Source organism: Dendrobates tinctorius, unplaced genomic scaffold, assembly GCF_039654945.1.
Source record: "Dendrobates tinctorius isolate UK_male_01 unplaced genomic scaffold, ASM3965494v1 ptg000175l, whole genome shotgun sequence".
Taxonomy (NCBI): Eukaryota; Metazoa; Chordata; class Amphibia; order Anura; family Dendrobatidae; genus Dendrobates; species Dendrobates tinctorius.
The window spans coordinates 10,744,135-10,772,060 of NW_027361842.1; the positions used below are offsets into that span (position 1 = coordinate 10,744,135).

General features: G+C 42.6%; 1 protein-coding gene across 30 annotated transcripts in view; it reads left to right on the forward strand.

Moving 5' to 3' along the window:
- The window catches only part of GPHN (gephyrin), a 663,734-nt gene that overhangs the window by 472,128 nt on the left and 163,680 nt on the right, over nt 1-27,926 (forward strand). For 12 of the 30 annotated variants that reach the window (XM_073551368.1, XM_073551372.1, XM_073551370.1 and 9 more), the window contains 2 exons: nt 8,074-8,130; nt 27,433-27,504. The exons of 13 other annotated variants lie outside the window; for them this stretch is intronic. In XM_073551368.1, coding sequence (XP_073407469.1) covers nt 8,074-8,130; nt 27,433-27,504 — 129 coding nt within the window. The remainder of the gene's footprint in view (nt 1-8,073; nt 8,131-27,432; nt 27,505-27,926) is intronic. 5 more of the 30 variants (XM_073551371.1, XM_073551373.1, XM_073551394.1 and 2 more) reach the window with 1 other exon arrangement.

Here is a 27,926-nt window from a genome sequence, read left to right on the forward strand (position 1 = left end):
GAATGCATGCTGATATATACACAAGAGAGGGACATGTAGGAATGCAGGCTGATATATACACAAGAGAGTGACATGTAGGAATGCATGCTGATATATACACAAGAGAGGGACATGTAGGAATGCAGGCAGATATATACACAAGAGAGGGACATGTAGGCATGCAGGCAGATATATACACAAGAGAGGGACATGTAGGAATGCAGGCTGATATATACACAAGAGAGGGACATGTAGGAATGCAGGCAGATATATACACAAGAGAGGGACATGTAGGCATGCAGGCAGATATATACACAAGAGAGGGACATGTAGGAATGCAGGCTGATATATACACAAGAGAGGGACATGTAGGAATGCAGGCAGATATATACACAAGAGAGGGACATGTAGGAATGCAGGCAGATATATACACAAGAGAGGGACATGTAGGAATGCAGGCTGATATATACACAAGAGAGGGACATGTAGGAATGCAGGCTGATACATACACAAGAGAGGGACATGTAGCAATGCAGGCTGATATATACACAAGAGAGGGACACGTAGCAATGCAGGCTGATATATACACAAGAGAGGGACATGTAGGAATGCAGGCTGATATATACACAAGAGAGGGACATGTAGCAATGCAGGCTGATATATACACAAGAGAGGGACATGTAGCAATGCAGGCTGATATATACACAAGAGAGGGACATGTAGCAATGCAGGCTGATATATACACAAGAGAGGGACATGTAGGAATGCAGGCTGATATATACACTAGAGAGGGACATGTAGCAATGCAGGCTGATATATACAGTCATGGCCAAAAGTTTTGAGAATGACACAAATATTATATTTTCACATGATCTGCTGCCCTCTGGTTTTTATGTGTGTTTGTCAGATGTTTTTATCACATACAGAAATATAATTGCAATCATATTATGAGTAACAAAAGGTTATATTGACAGTTAGAATGAGTTAATGCAGCAAGTCAATATTTGCAGTGTTGACCCTTCTTCTTCAGGACGTCAGCAATTCTCCCTGGCATTCTCCCTCTCAATCAACTTCTGGATCAAATCCTGACTGATAGCAGTCCATTCTTGCAAAATCAATGCTTTTATTTTGTCTGAATTTGAAGGTTTTTGTTTGTCCACCCGTCTCTTGATGATTGACCACAAGTTCTCAATGGGATTAAGATCTGGGGAGTTTCCAGGTCATGGTCCCAAAATCTCTATGTTTTGTTCCCTGAGCCATTTAGTTATCACCTTTGCTTTATGGCAAGGTGCTCCATCATGTTGAAAAAGGCATTGTTGATCGCCAAACTGCTCTTGGACGGTGGGGAGAAGTTGTTCTTGGAGGACATTCTGGTACCATTCTTTATTCATGGCTGTGTTTTTAGGCAAGACTGAGAGAGTGCCCATTCCCTTGGCTGAGAAGCAACCCCACACATGAATGGTTTCAGGATGCTTGACAGTTGGCATGAGACAAGACTGGTGGTAGCGCTCACCTGGTCTTCTCCGAATAAGCCGTTTTCCAGATGTCCCAAACAATCGAAAAGGGGATTCATCAGAGAAAATGACTTTACCCCAGTCCTCAGCAGTCCACTCCCTGTACCTCTTGCAGAATATCAGTCTGTCCATGATGTTTTTTCTTGAGAGAAGTGGCTTCTTTGCTGCCCTCCTTGAGACCAGGCCTTGCTCCAAGAGTCTCCGCCTCACAGTGCGTGCAGATGCACTCACACCTGCCTGCTGCCATTCCTGAGCAAGCTCTGCACTGCTGGTAGCCCGATCCCGCAGGTGAAACACTTTTAAGAAACGGTCCTGGCGCTTGCTGGTCTTTCTTGGGCGCCCTGGTGCCTTTTTGGCAACAAGGGAACCTCTCTCCTTGAAGTTCTTGATGATGCGATAGATTGTTGACTGAGGTGCAATCTTTCTAGCTGCGATACTCATAGAATCATAGAATCGTAGAATTGGAAAGGACCTCCTGGGCCATCTGGTCCAACTCCCAGCTCAAAGCAGGATTCGCTAAATCATCCCAGTCAGATGTCTGTCCAGCCTCTGTTTGAAGACTTCCATTGAAGGAGAACTCACCACTTCTCGTGGCAGCATGTTCCACTCATTGATCACTCTAACTGTCAAAAAGTTTTTTCTAATATCTAATCTGTGTCTCCTCCCATTCAGTTTCATCCCATTGCTTCTAGTCTTTCCTTGTGCAAATGAGAATAAAGTTGATCCTTCTACAATGTGACAGCCATTTAGATATTTGTAGACAGCTATTAAGTCTCCTCTCAGTCTTCTCTTTTTCAAACTAAACATTCCCAAATCCTGCAACCTTTCCTCATAAGACAGGGTTTGCAGACCGGTCACCATTCTGGTCGCTCTTTTCTGAACTTGCTCCAGTTTGTTGATGTCTTTTTTAAAATGTGGTGCCCAAAACTGGACACAATATTCCAGATGAGGTCTGACCAAAGAGGAGTAGAGGGAAATAATGACTTCACATGATCTAGACTGTATGCTTCTGTTAATACATCCTAGAATTGCATTTGCCTTTTTTGCTGCTGCATCACACTGTTGACTCATATTCAGTCTGTGATCTATTAGTATACCCAAGTCTTTTTCACATGTGCTGTTGCTTAGCCCTATTCCTCCCATTCTGTATATGCTTTTTTCATTTTTATTGCCCAGATGTAGTACTTTGCATTTTTCCCTGTTAAAAACCATTCTGTTAGTTGCTGCCCACTTCTCCAGTTTATTTATATCTTTTTGAATCCTCTCTCTCTCTCCTCTAGTATTAGCTATCCCTCCTAGCTTTTGTCATCAGCAAATTTAATCAGTTTACCCTCAATTCCTTCATCTAAATCATTGATAAAGATGTTGAACAATACAGGGCCCAGGACAGAGCCTTGTGGTACCCCACTTGAGACATTCTTCCAACTGGATGTGCAGCCATTTACGACCACTCTTTGGGTCCGATCACTAAGCCAGTTATGAATCCACCTAACAGTTGCCTTGTCCATTCCATACTTAGTCATTTTTTCAATAAGGATTGTATGAAATACTTTGTCAAATGCTTTGCTGAAGTCAAGATATACTATATCTACAGCATTTCCTTGATCCACCCAATCAGTGATTCTGTCATAGAAGGAAATTAAGTTAGTTTGACATGACTTATTAGTTACAAACCCATGCTGACTCTGTTTAATCACTTCATTCTTATCCAGGTACTGACATACATGTTGTTTAATAATCTGTTCAAAGATCTTTCCTGGTATAGAAGTCAGACTCACCGGCCTTTAGTTGCCTGGGTCCACCTTCTTCCCCTTTTTGAAGATAGGAACAACATTTGCTCTTCTCCAGTCTTCTGGGACTTCTCCTGTTCTCCAAGAATTTTCAAAGATTATGGAGAGGGGTTAAAAAATTTATTCTGCTATCTCCTTCAGTACTCTGGGGTGTAATTCATCTGGACCTGGAGACTTGAATTCATCTAGGTTAGCTAAGTGTTTCCTCACTATCTTTCTGTTTATAGATATCCTGGATTCTTCTATTCCCTTAATAGGACAGTGAAGAACAGTTGATGTTACATTTCCTTTCTGAGAGAAAACAGATGCAAAATAGGAATTTAAAAGTTCGGCCTTCTCAACATCCTGTCTTACCATTTCATCATTTTCATCCTGTAAAAATCCTATAGCATCTTTGACTTTTTTTCACTTTTGACCTATCCCCCAAATCCTTTATTATTGCTTTTGACATCTCTTGCAAGCCTCAATTCATTTTCAGCTTTAGATAATCTGATTTGTGCGCTGCAGGTTCTGCAGACAGCATTATATTCTTCTTTAGATATGCCTCCCTCTTTCCATTTTATAAACATTTTTTTCTTCCTTTTTAGCATGTGCTTAAGTTCTGTGTTCATCCATCCTGGTTTCCTTAAATGCTTGCTATTCTTCCCTCTTTTCGGAATTGTTAACAATTGTGCTTTGAGAATTTCACTTTTCAAGATTTCCCATCCTTCCTGGACATTTTTGTCTTTAAGGATATCCAGCCATTGGATCCCTCCAATTCTCTTTCTGAATCCCTTAAAATCTGCCTTTCTGAAATCTAACCTTGATGTCTGAGTCTTCACAGGTCTTCCTCCTCTAGTTATCCAAAATTCTAAAATAGCATGGTCGCTACCTCCTAGGGTCCCAGCCACTTTTACCTCCTCAACCATTTCCTCCCTGTTTATAAGGATTAGATCCAAGGTAGCAGTTCCCCTTGTTTTCTCCCCTAACTTTTGGAAGATAAAGTTGTCAGCAAGAGAGGATAAGAATTTCCTTGACCTGTTAGTGTTGCCTGAGAGAGATTCCCAACAAATGTCTGGATAGTTGAAATCTCCCATGACAACTATGTCATATTTTTTGGAGAACTTGGCCATTTGATGCATAAAGAGTTCATCCATATCTTCAGCTTGCACAGGCGGCCTGTAGTAAATGCCTACAATGGTGTCCTTTCCATTGTTCTGTCCTTGTATTCTTACCCAAACAGTTTCCACAGAACTCCCAGTCTCTGAAGCTTCAATCTCTGTGCAGATATACGCGTTTCTAACATACAATGCAACACCTCCTCCTCGTTTATCAAGTCTGTTTCTTGCAAATAAATTGTATCCTTCTAGTCTTGTATTCCAATCATGTGTATCGTCCCACCAAGTTTTAGTGATTCCAATGACATCATATTTCTTTTCCTGTGTTAGTAGTTCCAATTCTCCTTGTTTGTTGCCCATGCTTTGTGCATTAGTATAGAAACATTTTAGTTTGTGATTGGTTTCTCTTTCTCCAATTTTTTTATTAATTAGATTCTTTTGTCTTTTTTCTTCCTTTCCACTTCTAATAGCAGAGTTCTCAATAGCATTTGTCAGGTGTATGGCTTTTTCTGGTCTTTTGCTTCCCTTCCCATGTTGTTCTAGTTTAAAGCTCTCCTTACAAGTGTAGCAAGGCGACTTCCAAATACATGTTTTCCAGTCTTCGTAAGGTGCACCCCATCTCTAGCAAGTAGTCCATCGTAAAGGTAATTCATTCCGTGATCCATAAATCCAAATCGTTGCTGACGGCACCATCGACGTAGCCAGTTGTTCACCTGCAGAATCTTATTCCACCTCCTTGTTCCATGGCCATTCACTGGGAGGATGGAAGAGAAGACCACCTGCACTCCCAGTTCTTTCACTTTCTTGCCTAAGTCTTCAAAGTCTCTGCAGATGGTTTCCAGGTCATTTCTTGCGGTGTCATTTGTCCCCACATGTAGTAGCAGGAATGGGTAGTCATCTGTAGGTCTGAAGAGTCCTGATATCCTGTCAGACACATCTTTAATTTTTGCACCTGGAAGACAGCACATTTCTCTTGAAGTTATATCCGGTCTGCAGATAGCGGCCTCTGTTCCTCTCAACAGGGAATCCCCCATGACCACCACTCTCCGTTTCTTCTTCACAACATTTTTCTTTCTCCATCCAGGAGGACTCTGAAGGCGTACAAGGTTGCTGTTTGTTGGTAAAGTCTTATCCTGATGTATTTCTTCATCGTTTTCCTGCGTGAGAGCCTGGTACTGGTTCCTGAGAAGTATGGGTGCTGACTGCCTCCTGATCCTCCTGCTTCTCTGGGTCACATGCTTCCATTCCTCTCTTTCTTCAGGTGCACTTTGAATTTCTTCTCTTTCTGTAACATGAAGAGATAATTCTGCTCTGTCCAAGAACTCTTCACCTTCCTTAATGATCTTCAACGTAGCTAACCTCTCTTCGAGATTTTGCAACTTTTCCTCCAACAGGGACACAAGCTTGCATTTGTGGCATGTGAAGTTTGGCTTTTCCACTGGTAAGTCTGTGAACATGTAGCAAGAAATGCAGCTTACCAAATGGCTCCTGGCCTCTTCCATATTGAGATTTCTTAAAAAAGATGAAAGATGAGCCAAAATTTTTTCCGATTTCCTCTTTTCAGCTGCAACAGCCAAAACCCAGTGATCGTTGAGCTCGCGGAGACTCTTCGCTTATCCCAGAAGGCACTGGGAATATGCAAATGATCTCCTCAAGACTCTTCCCCTGGTTTTTCAAGACTCTTCCCTGTTAGGCCATTTTTGTGCAGTGCAATGATGACTGCACGTGTTTCTTTAGAGATACCATGGTTAACAGAAGAGAAACAATGATGCCAAGCACCAGCCTCCTTTTAAAGTGTCCAGTGGTGTCATTCTTACTTAATCATGACAGATTGATCTCCAGCCCTGTCCTCATCAACACCCACACCTGTGTTAATGGAGCAATCACTGAAACGATGTTAGCTGGTCCTTTTAAGGCAGGGCTGCAATGATGTTGAAATGTGTTTTGGGGGATAAAGTTAATTTTCTAGGCAAATATTGACTTTGCAAGTAATTGCTGTTAAGCTGATCACTCTTTATAACATTCAGTATATGCAAATTGCCATTAGAAAAAATGAAGCAGTAGACTTTGTAAAAATTAATATTTGTGTCATTCTCAAAACTTTTGGCCATGACTGTACACAAGAGAGGGACATGTAGCAATGCAGGCTGATATATACACAAGAGAGGGACATGTAGGAATGCATGCTGATATATACACAAGAGAGGGACATGTAGGCATGCAGGCTGATATGTACACAAGAGAGGGACATGTAGGAATGCAGGCTGATATATACACAAGAGAGGGACATGTAGGAATGCAGGCTGATATATACACAATAGAGGGACATGTAGCAATGCAGGCTGATATATACACAAGAGAGGGACATGTAGCAATGCAGGCTGATATATACACAAGAGAGGGACATGTAGCAATGCAGGCTGATATATACACAAGAGAGGGACATGTAGGCATGCAGGCTCATATATACACAAGCGAGGGACATGTAGCAATGCAGGCTGATATATACACAAGAGAGGGACATGTAGGCATGCAGGCTGATATATACACAAGAGAGGGACATGTAGCAATGCAGGCTGATATATACACAAGAGAGGGACATGTAGCAATGCAGGCTGATATATACACAAGAGAGGGACATGTAGGCATACCAACATGCAGGTCTTTGATTTGTAAAACACTCTTCCCATCAATGGTTACATTACCAAGTAATTAGCATTTTAATTTAATGCAAATGAAGCATTAAGGGCTCTGGGCGTGACAGAGCATTTACCATTCCTCTGCCTCCTGAGATTGTTTCAGACTGCGAGCCCGATTCATCAGTACTTTCACAGGGGAATTCTGCCAGCTCAGATCAAATGGGCTGAAATGGGGTGAGACTGGGGCTCTGTGGAGGCGGGACACTTCAGCTTGTATAATTCATATTGTGCTGTGGCATTTTGTACTCCAGAAATTTCACTCCAGTATCTGCTGTGCACCTCTTCATGAATCAGGAACATCTGATACAAGACCAGCGTGTGCAATGCCAGCCTTGATGAATTTGCACTGCAAGCGATCAGTCAAGCTAAGCGAGCCATATAAATCGAGGGAGATCGGAACGCAATCCTCGGACTGGCCAGCGGTTCTCCCAACCTTAGTGTGACAGCTGCATAGAAATACAAAAAGCTGTCACACCCGGGTCGGGAGAGCCGCCGGCCAGTCCGTACAGTCTCGCTACGGGTTATACAGCCGTCTGACTGCTCTGAAGAGACTGGTGCTGGATGGGGAAACAACCTCATGAGGCAGAGGCTCAGGACGTGCTCCATCATGTCCAGAGCACTTAGCGCCTTATTTGCATATTAGTACTATCACTACAATCATTTGGACTACGAGAAAGTACGAGGCCTAGATCATGCCAGTATTACAGGATGGACAATTTGCATGCATTAGCTATGATTTTGTGTAAGTTTAATATTTGGATAGTGAATATATTCGGACTGCTGCCAAATATTGGATACTTTGGTACTTGCTTGCAATATTATAGTTCCTGTCTGCATGCTTTATCGAGCTGCACCGTGGACTCTTTTTTTCATCCACAGTGCAGTCTAATCATTACTACAATCTGCATGTTCTTTGATATAATTACCTACATATTTTTTTTATGATCGCCGCCTTCTGTATTTTATTTATTTTTTTCGTTCATTCACTCTATAGCAAATTAGACAGCCGGATGAAAGCAAGGTCGTTACTAATAGAGTTGGATCCTTCAAAGTAAATATGTTTTGCAACCTGTTTTTAAACGTTATTTGCCATGGCTTTTTTTTTTCTACGCTAATTTTTTATTCAAATTTATTCCATGTTATCACTGTGACTTTTTACATTTTGGTTTGACTTTATTTCATTTATTTTTTATGTATGCCAATGGATGAAAATTGCCAACACCATTCTAATCTTAAATGGAATCTGTCAGCATGTTTCTGCTATTTAATCTTCGAGCAGCATGGCGGAGGGGCAGAGAACCTGATTTCAAGGATGTGTCACTCATTTGGCTGTGTGATATAGTTTCAATACCATTAGTGTTTTTTCAGTAGGAGATTAACACTACAGGACTGTGTGTCATATGCAAGCCAGTCAGGCTAATCAGCGTAACGATTCTAGCAAAAGTGCACCGAGCAGCCCAGTAAGTGACACATTACTGGATTCAGGGTCTCTGCCCCTACATCATTCCACTCTCTTATAAAATAAAAAAAACTACTGCTGACAGATTCCCTTTAATGTATAGCATACAATAAAATGAAACATTCTCTTCAGGGGTTACGACTGTGTTTTAAGAAATGTGAAAAGAAGAGTAGAAGTTCAAATGCAACACTAAATAGGCAAAAATATATTTTTTAATTAATTTATACTTTTACATTTTAAGTAGAGATAACTTTAATACTTTTTAAACTGCCTATAATTTTTTGTACCATGATGATTTAATTAAACATAATTATAAGGATGCACCAAATCTTTATCTCACTCTATCATTTAAACTAATTTTATTTTACATCTATTATTTGAATTGTAAATATTTAACTTAAAAACTCGAAAGGCAGAGCCACCTTTGGGTTTTTGGAAGCATCATTATAACTATTGGCTACCATTGCTTATATTATGAGAATTGATAAAATATTTCACTTTTCATTTATGGTTTACTATCTTTTAGTTTTGCTTTAATTTAATAATTTAATTTGAACCTAACCTCTGTGTTACTACACATGAGGTAGCAAATCAGCAAAGAGAAAATAATTAAAACATAACTTTTAATATTGTGTAAAAGCTACCAAACGATAAAGTGCGATTAAAAAACACAGTCAGTTGCCACAGACTATACAGTGGAGTGTCTGTTTATATTTCCACACCAGATGACCCAAAGTACATACGTGTGGCTAATTCCATGTCCAAAAGTGAAAAAACCGGGACAGACTGATACAACTAGATAACAGACAATGTGAATAACAACCACAGTGTTATCATGAATGGTTACTTAACCAGAGGCGTATATAGCCCCTATCATACTTAGCTTAAACAGAAAAATGACCCATTCATGTCTAGAGAGGAGACATCAAAAACCAAACCAATAATCCATAAATATAAAGGAAGGATCTCACCCATATGTCTGGAAGATGCCGATAATCAGATGTCCATCAGAGTCGAGACAAGTCAGGAAGCAGGGAGTTACCCTAATCAAACCCTGTAGGGGCTAGCAAACCTGACACCCATGACTCCCGCCCTAACAAGGGAAGTCCACATCTGACCCTCACAAAAATAGCCCTGCAATGTCCCTATGCAGCCCGACGCGTTTCGTCATTTACTGGCTCTTCAGGGGATCTAACTGCAAGTACTGGACGCAACACATAGTAACCAGGCTCCCTCCTAGGTGACAATGGAGTGAGACCGCTTGTAACAGTGGGCTAAATGTAGCCTGTTAATCAGGATAGAACACACCCACCTGAAATTCACTCAAACACGGGCCACAGGAAATCACTGAACTTTAAAACGCCACCTGTGATAACTGACGTTAAGCGCCATGAACGCTACGCCTTCTCCACTCATGGCGTGTATACTCTCACAAACGCCGCGGTCCCAGCTGCCATACTTCCGGTTTGCTCGTTATACCCAAAACCAAAATGGCCGCGGGGACTTCCGGTCATGCGCAGTTACATGAGCATAATACCCAGCCGCCATACTTCCGGTCCGCTCATTATGCCCGAAACCAAGATGGCCGTGGGACTTCTGGTCATGCGCAGTTACATGAACATGAGACCGCTTTACAAATATCAGAAACAGTGACACTCCAGGCGTCAATAGAGACCCACGTATATATATATAACGCGGTCAGGCCTATTCCGTTCCCGCTACTATACGTACGTACCCATCATAATTCTCACTGCCAAACTTCCGGTTTATTCAGTATGCCCAATAATAATATGGCCGCGGAACATCCGGTCATGCACAGATTGATTGACACTAAACTTATCTGCGATTACCATGACAATACTGCAAACAATCATGCAGCCTTAGATTAGCGCATGCACTCTGATCCCGGTTAACATGCTTACGGTAACGAATAAAATCGTAACCCCGGATTCTTCAGTCATGCGCACATCTGCTGCACCAATACCAGTACGACAGAATAAAGAGGGAGGTAAAAAATAGGGCGAATTGAGGTGGGAAGATTAAACCCTCGAACATAGAATAATTCAGTAGTCAAACAGAAAAAATTTTTTTTACACATGAGGTAGCACATTGAGTTTTTTAAGCGTTGCGTTTTTTAAGTGTTTCGGCGGCACTTTTAGACGCGCGTTTCTGCCACGGAAACGCTTAAGAAAAGCATCCCATGTTGTCATAACTGAATCTGCACATGTGCTAATGGTGCATTTTTTTCTGCTGCGGAAACGCTTAGCGGAAAAAAACGCACCATGCTCATTAATTTTGCAGAAACGCGTGCGTTTCCGCAAACATACAGTTGTATTGCAAAACCACATAGGAAAACTCATGCTAAAACGCTTACAAAAGCACTTCATAAAACGCATGCGTTTTCCTGGGAAGAGGGTGTGTGTTTCCGCTCAGGAATATTCTGCTTCAAAAAAGCAACGTGGGCACATAGCCTTAATATCTCTTGACTTCATGTTATACTCATAGAGTTCTATGGGCCCTGGTGCAAAATTTGGACCTGCGTCCCCCGCATGTTGGTTAGATGTATGGGTCCTTGTAGCGTTCTAAATCCTACAAGGACGTACGTGGTGCCTCTCCTTCACCATTGTGCAGTAATGTCCCCCATCCTGGGCCCTTCCTGGTATATATGTCCCTTATCCTGGTCCCTTCCTGGTATATATGTTCCTTATCCTTGACCCATCATGTTTAATATGTCACCCACCCTAGTATGTATGTCCCCCATCCTGGACACATTCTGGTATATATGTCCCTTATCCTGGACCCCATCGTATATGTGTCCCCCATCCCGGTATATATGTCCTTCTTTCTGGGCCCACCCTGATATGTGTCCCTCATCCTGGGCACATCCTGGTATATATGGACCTCAATCTGGGCCTATCCTCATATATATGTCTCCCATCCTGGGTCCATACTGGTAAATACAGTCATATGTTAAAGTTTAGGCACCCCTATTAATGTTAACCTTTTTTCTTTATACCAATTTTGGTTTTTGCAACAGCTATTTCAGTTTCATATATCTAATGACTGATGGACTCCGTTATATTTCTGGATTCAAATGAGGTTTATTGTACTAACAGAAAATGTGCAATCTGCATTTTAACAAAATTTGACCGGTGCAAAAGTATGGGCACCTGAACATAAAAGTGACATTAGTATTTCGTAGATCCTCCTTTTGCAAAAATAACAGCCTCTAGTCGCTTCCTGTAGCTATTAATGAGTTCCTGGATCATGGATGAAGGTATTTGTGACCATTCCTGTTTACAAAACAATTCCAGTTCAGTTAAGTTTGATGGTCGCCGAGCATGGACAGCCCGCTTCAAATCATCCCACAGATGTTCAATGATATTCAGGTCTGGGGACTGGGATGGCCATTCCAGAACATTGTAATTGTTCCTCTGCATGAATGCCTGAGTAGATTTGGAGCGGTGTTTTGGATCATTGTCTTGCTGAAATATCCATCCCCTGCGTAACTTCAACTTCGTCACTGATTCTTGCATATTATTGTCAAGAATCTGCTGATACTGAGTTGAATCCATGCGACCCTCAACTTTAACAAGATTCCCGGTGCCGGCATTGGCCACACAGCCCCAAAGCATGATGGAACCTCCACCAAATTTTACTGTGGGTAGCAAGTGTTTTTCTTGGAATGCTGTGTTTTTTAGCCTCCATGCATAACGCCTTTTTGTATGACCAAACAACTCAATCTTTGTTTCATCAGTCCACAGGACCTTCTTCCAAAATGTAACTGGCTTGTCCAAATGTGCTTTTGCATACCTCAGGCGACTCTGTTTGTGGCGTGCTTGCAGAAACGGCTTCATTCGCATCACTCTCCCATACAGCTTCTCCTTGTGCAAAGTGCGCTGTATTGTTGGCCGATGCACAGTGACACCATCTGCAGCAAGATGATGCTGCAGGTCTTTGGAGGTGGTCTGTGGATTGTCCTTGACTGTTCTCACCATTCTTCTTCTCTGCCTTTCTGATATTTTTCTTGGCCTGCCACTTCTGGGCTTTACAAGAACTGTACCTGTGTTCTTCCATTTCCTTACGATGTTCCTCACAGTGGAAACTGACAGGTTAAATCTCTGAGACAACTTTTTGTATCCTTCCCCTGAAAAGCTATGTTGAATAATCTTTGTTTTCAGATCATTTGAGAGTTGTTTTGAGGAGCCCATGATGCCACTCTTCATAGGAGAATCAAATAGGAGAACTACTTGCAAGTGGCCACCTTAAATACCTTTTCTCATGATTTGATACACCTGGCTATGAAGTTCAAAGCTCAATGAGGTTACAAAACCAATTTAGTGCTTCAGGAAGTCAGTAAAAAGTAGTTAGGAGTGTTCAAATCAAGAAAATAATAGGTGCCCATACATTTGCACCTGTCAAATTTTGTTTAAATGCAGATTGCACATTTTCTGTTAGTACAATAAACCTCATATGAATCCAGAAATATAACTGAGTCCATCAGTTATTAGATATATGAAACTGAAATAGCTGTTGCAAAAACCAAAATTGTTATAAAGAAAAAAGGTTAATATTAATAGGGGTGCCCAAACTTTAACATATGACTGTATGTTCCTTATCCTGAGCCCCATCCTGGTATATAGGTAAGTACCCCATTGTAGGGACATCCTGATATATATATACAGTATAAATATACACACACACCTCCACCTGGTATATATGTCCCACAACATGGGCCCATCCTGATAGATGGGTACACATGTGGTCAAAATTGTTGGTACCCCTCATTTAATGACAGAAAAACCCACAATGGTGACAGAAATAACTTGAATCTGACAAAAGTAATAATAAATCAAAAATCTATGAAAATGAACAAATGAAAGTCAGACATTGCTTTTCAACCATGCTTCCACAGAATTTTTGAAAAAATAAAACTCATGAAATAGGCCTGGACAGAAATGATGGTAGCGTTAACTTAATATTTTGTTGCACAACCTTTTGAGGCAATCACTGCAATAAAATGATTCCTGTAACTGTGAGGCTATGTGCCCATGTTAGTGTTTTTAAATGCTCAGAAAACCGGACTCCTTCCCAGAAGCCGCACGTTTTATTTCCGTGCGGTTTTTGCATGATTTTTGCACAAAAAGCGCGTGTTTTTGATGCATTTTTTTCAGCGCGGTTTCTGGAAAGCTTGGAAACATCTAGAAACGCGGACCTATGCGGAAAATAATGAGCGTGCTGCGTTTTTAGCCGCTAAGCGTTTTCTGAGTGGAAAAAAGCGCATGCATTGGCACAAAAAGCCAAAAATGCATTAAATTGAATGGGAAGCTTCTTTTAAGCATTTCTGAAGCGTCTGATTCGGCACAAACGCTTCAAAAACGCTTAAAAAAACGCAACGTGGGCACACAGCCTTAATGAGACTTCTGCGCCTCTCGACAGGTATTTTGGCTCACTCCTGAAGAGCAAACTGCTCCAGTTGTCTCGTGTTTGAAGGCTGTCTTTTCCATATGTCATATTTCAGCTCTTTCCAAAGATGCTCAATAGGATTTAGGTCAGGACGCATAGAAGCCACTTCAGAATAGTCCCATGTTTTCCTCCTAGCCATTCTTGGGTGTTTTTAGCTGTGTGTTTTGGGTCATTATCCTGTTGCAAGACCCATGACCTGCGACTGAGACCAAGCTTTCTGACACTCCCATCCTAGATGCATCCTGGTATATATGCCCCTCGTTGTGCCACTGATCTTTAGCACATACATAGAATGATTCTACTCGCCGTCCTCCACTCCCACGCTGTGTGGCGTCCTCTTCTGAAGCCGGCAGCTGACTTCACTTTGTAAGCATCTGGCAGGACATGCCATGTGAAGCCAGTTACTTGCATTCCAACATCAGCTGCTGGCCTCTGATTGGCCGGCAGCTGGTATTGCTGTGCAAGGACTCGCCGCAATACATTTCAGCTAAAGTGCATCCTTAGAAGCACATCCAGCTGAAATATGTGCTGGTTGAGAGAAACATCCCATTATCTAGACCACAATTTGTAGGGCAAATATTTAAGTTTAATTTGATATCATGCATGCTCTTTATGACTTTTAGGAGACCCCTTTGTAGTACAGGTTATGTTGGTTGTTTCAAAAAGGTTTCACTGTGTGTAGATCTGTCAGAAGTTCAAGTTATGTTGAGAATAATCTGCTCCTGGATTCTCATGGATAACCTGGTTTTATCTCTACATCATAAAATAGTTCAAAATTGAACAATCAGTGATAATCATTTTCAACTTATTAATTCTTGACCTCATTCAGTTCAAGACAAACTTTATTAAGCTGGTTTCACACAGTCAGAGCATTGACCAAGATGATGGGCAACGGGTCTCCTGACTCCAAAGGCGCAAGACCAACTTCATTAAGTTGGTTTCACACGGTCCAAGTATTGACCAAGATGATGGGCAGCGGGTCTTCTGACTCCAAAGCTGTTGAGTTTGGGTAGTCAGACTGTGAATGTAGGATGTGTGAAACTGTCTTTAGAGTAACTTTGCGTTTAAGATATTAATTTTTTTTATGATTCTTATTTAGCTGTGTAATTTTAGTTTTAGTGTTTGAGCATATTTTATTTAGTTTATTCACTTATTAATTCCACAATGCTTCACATCTCTGTCCCCGATGGGGCTCACAATCTAAATTTCCTATCAGTATGTCTTTGCAATGTGGGAGGAAACCCGAGTGTGACGTCCATCTGCGAGTCTGGGCTGCAGTAAGACAGCACCCCGAGCAACCCCGATACCCTTTACCCCTATACAGGGATCTGAATTTACAGCAGAGCCCAGGAGGTAGCTGTCTGAATAAGAGCAGCGGACCAGAGCAGGACGGTCGCCAGAAAGGGGTTAAAAACGGGACCAAAAGCGTAGTCAGGAATCCAAATCTAAACCAGGCGGGCAGCAGAGGTATAAAAACGGCAGACAGTAGCAGAGTCAAATCCAGGCCAAGGTCAGAGTCATAAACCAGGAGGGAGGCAGAGGTACAAAATCATTAGGCAGTCGCAGTGTCAAAAACCAGGCCAAGGTCAGAGTCGTAAACCAGGAGGGCGGCAGAGGTGCAAAATCGTCAGGCAGGAGCAGAGTCAGAAATCCAGACAAAGGTCAGAATCAAAGTAGCAAATAACAAACTAGCACACTGGGGAAACCAAGACTATATCTGGCGGCCTCTGCAAGACAGGCCCCAAGGTATTTGAAGGATCAGGCTATCCCTCACAGGCTCACAGTCTGATGACATCCCCCAGGACCAGGCCAGATTTGATGCACCAACCCTTTCATGACTGACAGAGGAGTGGAGCCTGCGCCCACCAGATGCCTGCGCAGGAGCCCCTTCTCTGTCACCACCACCCACGGGGTAACCACGGCGCCTCCTAGTGGCCGAGGCAGGAACAGCCGTCCCCGAGTCTGACGGTGACGTGACCGCCCGGCACCTCCCAGTGGTTGAGACGGGAACAGCAGTCCCTGTATCTGAGAGCGACGTGACAGTCCGGCGCCTCCCAGTGGCCGAGGCAGGAACAGCAGTCCCTGTATCTGATGGCGACGTGACAGTCCGGCGCCTCCCAGTGGCCGAGGCAGGAACAGCAGTCCCTGTGTCTGACCGCGACGTGACACCAAGTACCGGGAGGAAACCCACGCAAACATGGGGAGAACACACAAACTCCTTGCAGATGTTGTCCTTGGTGGGATTTCAACCCAGGATGCCAGCGCTGCAAAGCAACAGTGCTAACCACTAAGCCATTGTGCTGTTTGTGGGAAATTGTGGCAAAATTGATGAAGTTGATTTGGAAAGGCTATAACCTCAAGTATGAGGACCCCTGACTTGGGTTGTGAGCTTGTGCATTGTGGCCAAAATATTGACCAATTCCTCAAGTAATATATTTATTTTATACTTTATTTTTCATTTCATTTTTCTAGAATGCAGCCAGGCCCTTAAGTGTTGGTTGGGTGTACTGGGGCGTCTGTCCTTGTGGGTGCACTCATATAGTTCTGGACAGCCTGCCTGATCTAATAGTATGGGCATCATTAATAAGCCAGACACTGTGTGACTGGCGCCCTACACAAGCCTCATTTGTGTGCATTTTTTACTAGGCAGTCCCCCCTCCATGAATTAGTAAGTTTGTGAGTTGCAGTTTTTGTCAGTAGTGCTGCCCCCACCTTTATCATGGGGGTCTCCTGCATCCTGCTAGTGCATTGGTAATCTGACAAGGTGTTAGTAACAAGAAAGATGTAAATCTTTGTACCGTGTTAGCCAGTAGATGGAAAAATATTCAGAATTGAGCGTCCTCAGTGGTTGATTCCTTTTAATGGCTAACTGAAAAGATGGTAACAAATTGCAAGCTTTCGAGACTACTCGGGTCTCTTCATCAGGCATAGAATGAAGCAGAATCACATATTTATGCACAACAGAGCGCAGAAATAATGCAATAGATAAGGCAAGTGACGTGAAGCAGAGCTATCATTAAGGGAAAGTGATAGACAGTTATGGCCATAAATATTGGAACAGTTCATAGATAAGGAGTATGAAAGTTTTATTACCCTCTGATTGGGGTCTGGTTCTGTGTTGTGATACCCCCAGAAGGTCATAGGGGCAAATTCCATAATTGATGTAAAAAGACAAATCCATGCGACACATTAATTCCTGCACTGAGTGTGTCAAAGGTTGTCATGAGTTTATACTCCCAGACCCTTCTGTCTCTCTGAGATTTAAAATTACTTTTCAAAACAAGTAATTTCAGGTACATGGTGCTGTGAACAGGCATATAAAAAAGTTTTGCCACAGGTAGAGCCATTCTTTTTTCTCATTGTATGGCGATTAGAATTCATCCTTTTTCTAAGTTTTTGCCCGGTCTCTCCCACATACAGACCGCCAGTTGGACATTTAGTACAAATAATTAAGTACACCACATTAGATGTGATGCAGCTGAAAGTACCTGGGATCTTGTAGTCCTGATGTGAATTGGGGATCTTTATCTAGTCCATGGTCATTATAAATGGACAATGTCATGGTCCAGTCTGGAGTTTATTTTCTGCTGTCTACACTCAACTGGTCATGCGGGGGTTAATCTCAGCCTCGTTCTGGAGTCTGGAGCTAGCTGGGCTATTTCAGTCTCTCACATCCTGCTGACCAGTGTTAGTGATAGCTCAAGCTTCCAGTTTAGAGCCTCTTACCCTTGTACCTTGGTGATCCTCCTGCCTTTGACTAGAATCCACGTGTATGACCCGGACTGATCTCTGACCCCGTCTCTTGGTATTTGTCTCTGCTGCTACGTTCCCTTTCTGGCATTTGACTTCCTGGCTTGTACCCCGACCACGTATTTTGCCTCACGTTTTTGGACCCCGTGCTCATGTTTTGGCTTTCTGACCCTCGGCTTGGTATTTTGACTACGTGTATTGATGCGCCTTCTGATACGTCTGCTCCTGCTAGTTTCTGACTCAGTTCGTCTGACCATTCTCTCGTTACCTGTCACACCTGTGCTATGGCTCAGTGTTTGCTACTCTTAAGGCCCCATCACACATAGCGATTTTTGTGACACAACAGCGATCTCACCAGCGAGATCGCTGTGTGACAGCGATCAGCGACCGGCCCCTCTGCCGGTATCGCTGATCGCTGCAGGAAAGGCCAGGACTTTTTTTGGTCGCTGGTCTCCCGCTGGCCACCACGCATCGCTGCGTGTGACAGGCGGGAGACCAGTGATCTGCTGGTAACTAATGTACACATCGGGTATCCAAGGGACGTGCGTCCCTAGATACCCGTTGTGTATGTTAGTTACCAGCGCGCTGATGCACGGAGCTGGTAACAAACGTACACATCGGGTATCTAGGGACGCACGTCCCTTGGATACCCAATGTGTACGTTAGTTACCAGCTTCCTGCATCAGCGCGCTGGTTACTAACGTGCACAGCGACGCCGGGCGTCGCTTTGCTGATCGCTGGTGAAGCTGTCTGTTTGACAGCTCACCAGCGATCACATAGCGATTCACCAGCGATCCTGACACATCGATATCGTTGTCAGGATCGCTGGTGAGTCGCTATATGTGACTCCAGCCTTAGTGTGTAACCTCTCTTCCCTCACCAGCTCCCCCTGGTGGAGGTTTCACTACAGACAAGTTTTACATTTTTTCTGGTTGCAAGGAAAGGTTCCTGCAGCTTTTGGAGAGGACAGGGAGCTTCTGACAATTTTGTTTCTTAGATTTGTGGGCTGCCTAAAACATAGTAGTGGGGGGGGTCTGGAAAAATGGATTGTAATCGAGCATCTTTTTGTAGTAAAGGTTGTAATTTCCATGCAGCTCCCCTTAGCACCTCCAGATTTGGATTGTAGGTGACCACTAGAGGCACCCGGTTATTTTCATCTTTAGCTTTGTAATGCAGCAGGTGATACCTTGATATTCTGGTGGCTCTTGTAATTTGGTTTTGAATTGTTCTTGGATGGTAGCCTTGAATCTAAAAGGTCTTTCTGAGGTGACCAAGGTGTTTGTCTCTATCCAGGGGATTGGAACATATACGATTGTATCTGATGGCTTGGCTGTAGACAATAGAGTTTTTTTAAAAACATTCACACTCCTTATCTATTAACTGTTCCAATATGTATGACCACAAGTGTTTATCACTCTCCCATAATGATAGTTCCGCTTCATGTCACTTGTCTTATCTAATGCATTATTTCTGTGCTGTGTTGTGACCTGAGTAGTCTGGAAAGCTTGCAATTTGTTACCATCTTTTCAGTTAGCCATTAATACTGTAGGTGTTAGGTGGTTTCTTGTTCTGTTATATTTTTGGTTTTGGCAAGAAACCATCCATTAAATAGACTCAGCAGAAAGTTCCTCCCAAAGTGCCATTAGGAGACCTTGTTTTTCTCATTACTACAGTAAAATGCATCAATTGTATTGCCTTTTATAACTTCTTATTGTTTGAGAAGGAAACTTCGCATTTAAATTATGGATTTCATAAAAAAAATCATGTCCAACACTTGTTACCCTTAGCCTCTTTTAAAAACAGAGTTTAATATTGGTACAAAGCCTATTTAGTAAGACGAAATCTAGAGCAGGTCTTATCAAAAATATGCGAAGATACATAGAAATGAAGGATGAGTCTGTGGAGCGGTGATGGCCTTCTTAAAGCGATGGCTATTTGGAGAGGTTCTACTGTGTTTTATAACATATCGTACACACTTGGCATATTTTTTCTAGTATGCCCGATCAGCTTCTCTCTTTAAAAAGTTTTCCTCATATGACAAGGTAATTCAAAGGAAATTAATGCATTATATGGGATAATTAATGCATGGATTGGCGGGGAAGGTTATATTATCTGTGTATATATATATTTTTTTTTTATTTTGTTTTTAGGACATGTCTGTACCTAAAACCTCAATAAAATAAAGGGGTTTTCTTTAAATTGAAGAAGTACTCCTCCTCCTCCAATCAACGTTTTAATCCTCTTAATATATTAGTCATCATATTATACAGCACTGTGTACTTACAATAGCTCAGTTTGCCTTTCTACCCAGCTCATTCTTCTCTTTGCTCTATGTACAAATAGGATGTCACTGCTCTGTGGCCGTGTGTGCTGGGACCAGGGGTCCTTCCCTGTCCCTAGCGCTAGGGGAGTCCTAGCTCGCCGGATTACTTCTGATGGTGAAGACGCCGGGGCCATGTACCTTGCCTTAGCTCCTGAATCTGCCCTCAGTCTATACCCTTCCCCCACCCAGGGAAGAGGGGAGGAGAGTAGTGTACCGTAATATACCAACCAGACTAACAAGGTAATACAAACAGGGGCAATGAAAAATACCAAACATACAAATATGCTCTCACATATACAGTTGTGGCCAAAAGTATTGACACCCCTGCAATTTTGTCAGATAACACTCAGTTTCTTCCTGAAAATGATTGCAATCACAAATTCTTAGGTATTATTATCTTCATTTAATTTGTCTTAAATGAAAAAACACAAAAGAGAATGAAGCAAAACATTGATCATTTCACACAAAACTCCAAAAATGGGCCAGACAAAAGTATTTATTGGCACCCTCAGCCTAATACTTGGTTTCACAACCTTTAGCCAAAATAACTGCGACCAACCACTTCCGGTAACCATTAATGAGTTTCTTACAATGCTCTGCTGGAATTTTAGACCATTCTTCTTTTGAAAACTGCTCCAGGTCCCTGATATTAAAAGGGTGCCTTCTCCAAACTGCCATTTTTAGATCTCTCCACAGGTGTTCTATGGGATTCAGGTCTGGACTCATTGCTGGCCACCTTAGAAGTCTCCAGTGCTTTCTCTCAAACCATTTTCTAGTGCTTTATGAAGTGTGTTTTGGGTCATTTTCCTGCTGGAAGACCCATGACCTCTGAGGTAGACCCAGCTTTCTCACACTGGGCCCTACATTATTCTGCCAAATTTGTTGGTAGTCTTCAGACTTCATAATGCCATGCATACGGTCAAGCAGTCCAGTGCCAGAGGCAGCAAAGCAACCCCAAAACATCAGGGAACCTCCGCCATGTTTGACTGTAGGGACCGTGTTTTTTTATTTGAATGCCTCTTCTTTTCTCCTGTAAACTCTGTGTTGATGCCTTTGCCCAAAAAGCTCTACTTTTGTCTCATCTGACCAGAGAACATTCTTCCAAAATGTTTTAGGCTTTTTCAGGTATGTTTTGGCAAATTCCAGCCTGGCTTTTTTATGTCTCGGGGTAAGAAGTGGGGTCTTCCTGGGTCTCCTACCATACAGTCCCTTTTCATTCAGACGCCGACGGATAGTATGGGTTGACACTGTTGTACCCTCGGACTGCAGGGCAGCTTGAACTTGTTTGGATGTTAGTCGAGGTTCTTTATCCAACATCCGCACAATCTTGCGTTGAAATCTCTTGTCAATTTTTCTTTTCCGTCCACATCTAGGGAGGTTAATCACAGTGCCATGGGCTTTAAACGTCTTGATGACACTGCGCACGGTAGACACAGGAACATTTAGGTCTTTGGAGATGGACTTGTAGCCTTGAGATTGCTCATGCTTCCTCACAATTTGGTTTCTCAAGTCCTCAGACAGTTCTTTGGTCTTCTTTCATTTCTCCATGCTCAATGTGGTACACACAAGGACACAGGACAGAGGTTGAGTCAACTTTAATCCATGTCAACTGGCTGCAAGTGTGATTTAGTTATTCCAACACCTGTTAGGTGCCACAGGTAAGTTACAGGTGCTGTTAATTACACAAATTAGAGAAGCATCATATGATTTTTCGAACAGTGCCAATACTTTTGTCCACCCTCTTTTTTATGTTTGGTGTGGAATTATTTCCAATTTTGCTTCAGGACAATTCTTTTTGTGTTTTTTCATTTAAGACAAATTAAATGTAGATAATAATAACAAAGAATTTGTGTTTGCAATAATTTTCAGGAAGAAACTGAGTATTATCTGTCAAAATTGCAGGGGTGTCAATACTTTTGGCCACAACTGTAACAGAGGAATGCATCAGGGAGTGGAGGCTGGGGTTAAACCAAAGTAGGAGAAGAAAGGGAATGATCACACTCTCAGAACCTAGCAACAAGGAAAGAGAAGTAAAGCTTTTCGGTGGTGAATGCGCCTTCATCAGGTGTCACCCGATGAAGGGGCAGTCACCGCCAAAAAGCTTTGTGAGGACATAATGACCAAGTAAAGAAGTTTCCTTGTATTTTACCCTTCTTGGGTGAGCGGCTTGGTGCAGCACGGACCCAGCAGGCTTCCAACCATCCTGCAAGACCTGAAAGACGGAAGACCTGTAGTGACATCAGCATCACGTGACGCCCCTTGTGGCCAGCTAACCTTGAAACCTGGAAGCCAGGATGACGAATGGTGCACGATAAGCACTGCAGGCTCTGCAAACGTGGTTATGCCGACGGCATATCCACGGCAGGTTAGTGTGCTCTGTTCCTAAACTACTCTATTTGACCACCGGGTATCACACCAGGAGCGCCCCCTCCTCTCTCCTATTTTGTTTCTACTATAGAACCTAGCAACAGTCACAGATATATCTGTAGAAGTACGAGCAGGTACGCGGGATGCAATGACAAGCAGGAGGCAGAGCAAGAGTTAACGAGTACTTTATACAGAAAAAAAGAAATCATAGTATACGCTCCTCGCAGGGAGCACGAGAATTTGACCAGTATAAGGTGTAAACAAATTATAAGCAACAAACGATGCAGGGTTAGGAACGAGATTAAAACGAGTTAACTTATCAGTCCAGGGGTCCTGGAAAAGGAGGTTGGAAGATCACACGGTGGTGCCGTAGGAGGTGTGAGACGTAATTGAAACAGTCCCGGAAATAGTCTCTGTAGTGAAGCGTTTTTTCTTAGTTGTCCCAGGCGGAATCTCACGGTTCTGACATACGATGTGGAACGGCTGGAGTCCTGTGGCACAAAAAGCGGAGCACGGAGTCCTGGAGCAATACCCATGGCTGTGTTGTCGGGAGCCGCGTGGTAAACAGAATCAGCACTATGTCGTGTACCCGGTGTAATCGGGGACACCGGTCTGGAGGTCAGGAGGGAACTAAGGTCAGAAACAGCACAGTCAGTGCGCGCAGGGGAGATCAGCAGTGGAGTGGGCTTGATAGTTGGCTGGGACAGCGGAAACGGAGTCAACCTTCTCCTTCTGGGCAAGCTGTCTTCCTGCCAAAAGCCCCGACTTCCCGCGCTTCCCTCTTTTTATATCCCACTCGCACCCTTCAGTCAGGTGCTCAGGTTTGCTCTCTACAGAAAGCCCTCCCCCTGGCAACACTGATGACAGGCCCGGCAATTCTGGCCTGGAGATGCAAGGAGCAGCCCTAGCTTGGTCCATCCTCCTGCATATCCACCAAACATCTTCTCCAACAATAACCACTAGCCATGCATGACAAGCTATCTCTGAGTATGAGAACTAGCCAGGATACAGATTATGTAGAAGATGGGAGTGGCTAACAGTGCACAGCTGAGAGCCTCAATGCTCCAGATGCTCTCAACTGAACAGATTAACCCCTGCACTGCTAAAATAAATTGACACCGTTTAATAAGAAGGTGAAGTGCTGCTAATCAGTGCAAGAGTAGGAGAAATGAGACACTGCAGTCTTCTGGCTCCTCTCTGGCACGGTACCGTGACAGTACCCATCTTTCGAGGAGGGATTTCCGGAACCTCAGAACCGGGTTTATCAGTATGTGCCACATGAGAAGACAGGATCATCCCACATCCTCTCCTCAGGACTGTATCCCTTCCAGTGTACCAGATAGTGAAGCGACCAGCAAACTAAACGAGAATCAACGATCTTGGCTACTTGAAATTCCACAATAACTGGAGATGGCGGTAGCGGTGATGGTACACATGACGCAACCTATTCTTTAAGTATAGATCCATGAAACACATTATGGATCCTTAAAGTGGGTGGCAACACAAGGAGGAATGCTACAGGATTGATGATGTTGACAATCTTATAAGGACCGATGAAACTGGTATCCAGTTTCCAAGAGGGAACCTTCAACTTAATGTTCCTTGAGGACAACCACACCAAGTCACCAACACACAGGTCCGGACCCACCAAATGTCTCCGATCAGCCACACTCTTACCCTAGCAACAGTCACAGATAAATCCACCAACCGCTTTCTCCTATAATAACCAACAACAACCTCCTGCAATGCAGCAAAAGCTTTCTCTGACAATGAGTGCTACGCAGGGCCCGGTTTATATACGAGGTGGGAGTGGCTAACAGTGCACAGCTGAGCCTTAACACTCCAGGAGCTCTCAACTGAGCACATTTACCTCTGTACTGCCAAAACAAATTTACACTGTTTAATAAAAAGGTGAAGTGCTTTTAATCCGTGCAGGCGTAGCAGAAATCAGACGCTGTGGTCTTCTAACTCTTCTCTGTCACGGTTAACTCATGACAGAGGAAGTCTCTTGTCCTTGTATTTATCATTCCTCTTTTCAACTCCTGACCCAGTTTCTCCCTTCTCCCCCTGCCAGGGACTTTTGCAGTGGACTTATGAGTCATGCAGGGAAAATTGACCTCCTGTTTTACCTAGAGCTTAGAAGGATTCAGCTCGTTCGTTTTTAACCATGTGATGTCATAGACCTGATGGAAAGTAGAATTAGCTGAGTAGAAAAGTAAAGTGAGACATTGTAAGTACACAGTGTTATATAATATGATGGCTGTAATATATTAATGAAACACTTTGAAGGAGGATTGCTCTTTTGATACGATTACGTTGATGATAGGAAATGTAAAAAAAAAAAATAATTAAAATAAAAATGACTTACCCGGTAAGACCCTCCCTGTTCCAGTACTGTCTTTTACTTTTTTGGACTTGTCCTACATTGATGAGCAAACAAATGTGCCAGACCCTAGTCAGTATTTCATGGCTGTGAAATTCCTCCGACTTGCTGGCATCCCCTGCTTTTCTTTTGATTTGCCAGGCTGGTTCACCATTATGTGTGCGTCATACTGCAACAATGACAACAAGCCAGGCTGGCAAATCAAAAGATGAACAGGTAGGAGGCATTAGTCAGGCAGCCGCAGAATATGCATCTGGCAGCTGGACCAGGTTCTTGTGAATCTATTGGTTCATTTATACCGCTGACACCCCTCCACATGCAAACATGACTGCTGCAACCAATCCATGACCTCAACCAAGTGCAATACATCCTGGCATTACTGCTGACATCATTGATTGTTTGCAGCGATCACATGCACATATACAGTACCAGCCAAACAGACTGGTGACCACCGTTGTTTAGTTTTTTTTTTCAAGTTCTGGGTTTTTTATGTGTGTTGCATCGCTATTCAGTAGAGATGGGCGGATCGATTAGCGAAACTTCAGTCCAGGTCATTGTTAACTGGTGGCTAGATGGGAGGCCTGCAAATCTCTTACTTTTCCAGTGTCCCTGATGCAACTTTTGATTAGCCAACACTGGTGTGACACTCCACACAAATGACGTTGCGCCAGTCCTGACAAAATGCCACTCTGGAAGGTAAGGGTATGTGAACACGCTGCGGATTCTGCTGCGGATCCGCAGCTGTTTTGGTCCTGCGGATCCGCAGCAGAATTAGCTGCGTTGTAAAGTACCATTATATCCTATGGAAAATGGAAACCACAGTGCAGACGGTGCGGAATTTTCCACGCGGTTTTTGCTGCGGGTTCCAATCCGCAGAAAGAAATGACATGTCATTCTTCTCTGCGGATTCTGCTGCTGTTTGCCATCTCCATTGTAGAGGTGATAAACCGCAGGGCAAACCCGCAGGCTAATCCGCAGATAAAAACCGCAGGTCTTTTGACCTGCGGATTTACCTGCAGATTTTGCAAAATCTGCGCGGAAAAATCCGCAGACTAATCCGCAGCGTGTGCACATACCCTAAGAGATTCACGAGCATCCTGTTTAGTCTATCTTTCCTCCAGGTTCCACTGACCTGGACCAGAGTCCCACGAATCAATCCACTAATCTATACCAATCAGTACCTCATAGCACAGTATCTAGACCAAGGGTTTGTACCCTTGGAAAGAACAGGATTCTGATGGAGCCCTTCACTTTAGTTAAAGCGACAGTCACGTTGGACACTGGCCTCCATCCTGGCAGTTCTTGTCACAAAGGCAGACAATCGGGTCTGTCAGATATTCTGAAAGAGACACTCAAAGTAGTGTTCAAGTCCTCTAGTGTTCATGTCCTTTTCTTCTCTAAAGAGGCAAATAACATATTCTGTTTCTCGGAGGAGAATTGCATGGCCTATTGGTCTCCTTACACTGGCACGTCAGGCATGTTACTTCCCAAAAGGAGAGATTTCACTCTCCACAAGGAAAAATGTTAACTCTTAAACCAAAGGTGTTACTGTATATAAAACAAAAACTTTTTTTGGCTATCACATTTCCAAATCATACCTTTCTTTATTTAGTTCCAAAATAATCTTATTGAAATTATGTCAAAATGGTGAATATGTTTAATACATTTTAATCTTTTTAATAATAAATTAATAATAAAATGTTTGGTGCATCCATGATTTTTTGGAATTCATGTATCACTGTCCCTAAGCTCAAGGGCGGTGAAAACAAAGCGGTTGAGACTTGGACTTGGTAAAACAAAGACGAAAATGTATTTCATGTCCATTCATTATTTAGACTCTAAATAAGAAAAAAAAAAGTTTTGATATGTTTTATAAAGATGATCTGTAATTCTTGATTGGTTTCTTTGTGAAATGGAGTTGGCAATCACAGGTCTAAAAAAAAAAAAATGAACCATTAAGGCGATGTTCACACGTTGCAGTTTTTTGCTGTGGTTTTTTTAATGAAAATTATAAGCTGCTTACCAGCAAAACCTATCAGATTTCAGAAATTTAATGCACGCACATTTTTTTCCCTGATTGTATTGGAAAACTGCTGCTTTTTTTAAAAAAACTTCAGCATGTCACTTCTTTCAGTGTTTTTGCAGCTTTTTTTCACCCAGAGAAAGTAATTAGTACGTGGAAAAATGCAGGTATTAGGTTTTGTAGCATTTTTGGCACAGAAACCTAAGGAAGTTGCATCATGATTTCTTGGGAGGCACTAAACTTTATCTACAAGAGACAAGAAAAATGCAGCAAAACCTGCTTTTTCTAAGCAGCTTCTTTACTGTCAAGAGAGCAGATTTTGCCTGCAGAAAAACAAAACGCAATGTGTGAACATAGCCTCTAAAAGTGCCAATTTCTTTTGACACCAACCATATGTTTTATCATAATTGCCACAGTGCATGCTACATGTGTTTTTTATTTTTTTAAAAGTTCAAGAGCGATATCATTGCTTGCTGAATGGTAGCAGTGTATGTCATCAGCTAAATCCAAAGTTTTTGTTCATTCTTTTTTTTTTAAGAAACAGGATGCTTTTTCAATTGATTTTCTGATGTCCACATATAGCTTCATCGAAAACTGGAGAATCTCAGAGATCACCTGCAAGGCAATGACAAAGGATACTCTCTCCGAGTAAATGTACGATTTAACTCGGCAAATTATATTTATTTATTTTTTTTCTTCATTTTGTCGTTTGTGTTTTTTTCTTGCACCTGTAATTTTCTTTCATGATAGCTGGTAACACCAACAGTTTAAAGATTCACCACCCTCGTCAAGTATTTCCCTGTTCCTCCATTTAATTTGTTCATGTGTATATTTTAATTACGCAGGGGTTTCATTTGAATACGCAGAGACCGTTATAAGTAAAATAAGGACTTACAGATGATTTCTTTTTTTTGCCTGGAAAAGTTCTGTTGAGTGTACTACGCTGTACAATTGTCTTTCAGTTCTAAAATACACCATACGTAGGAAAGTCGCCTAAGTCCCACATGGAGCTGTTAATGGCTGCATAGGGGCGTGCAGTCGATAAACTATTTGACAGCCTCTGAAGCTGCCATTGC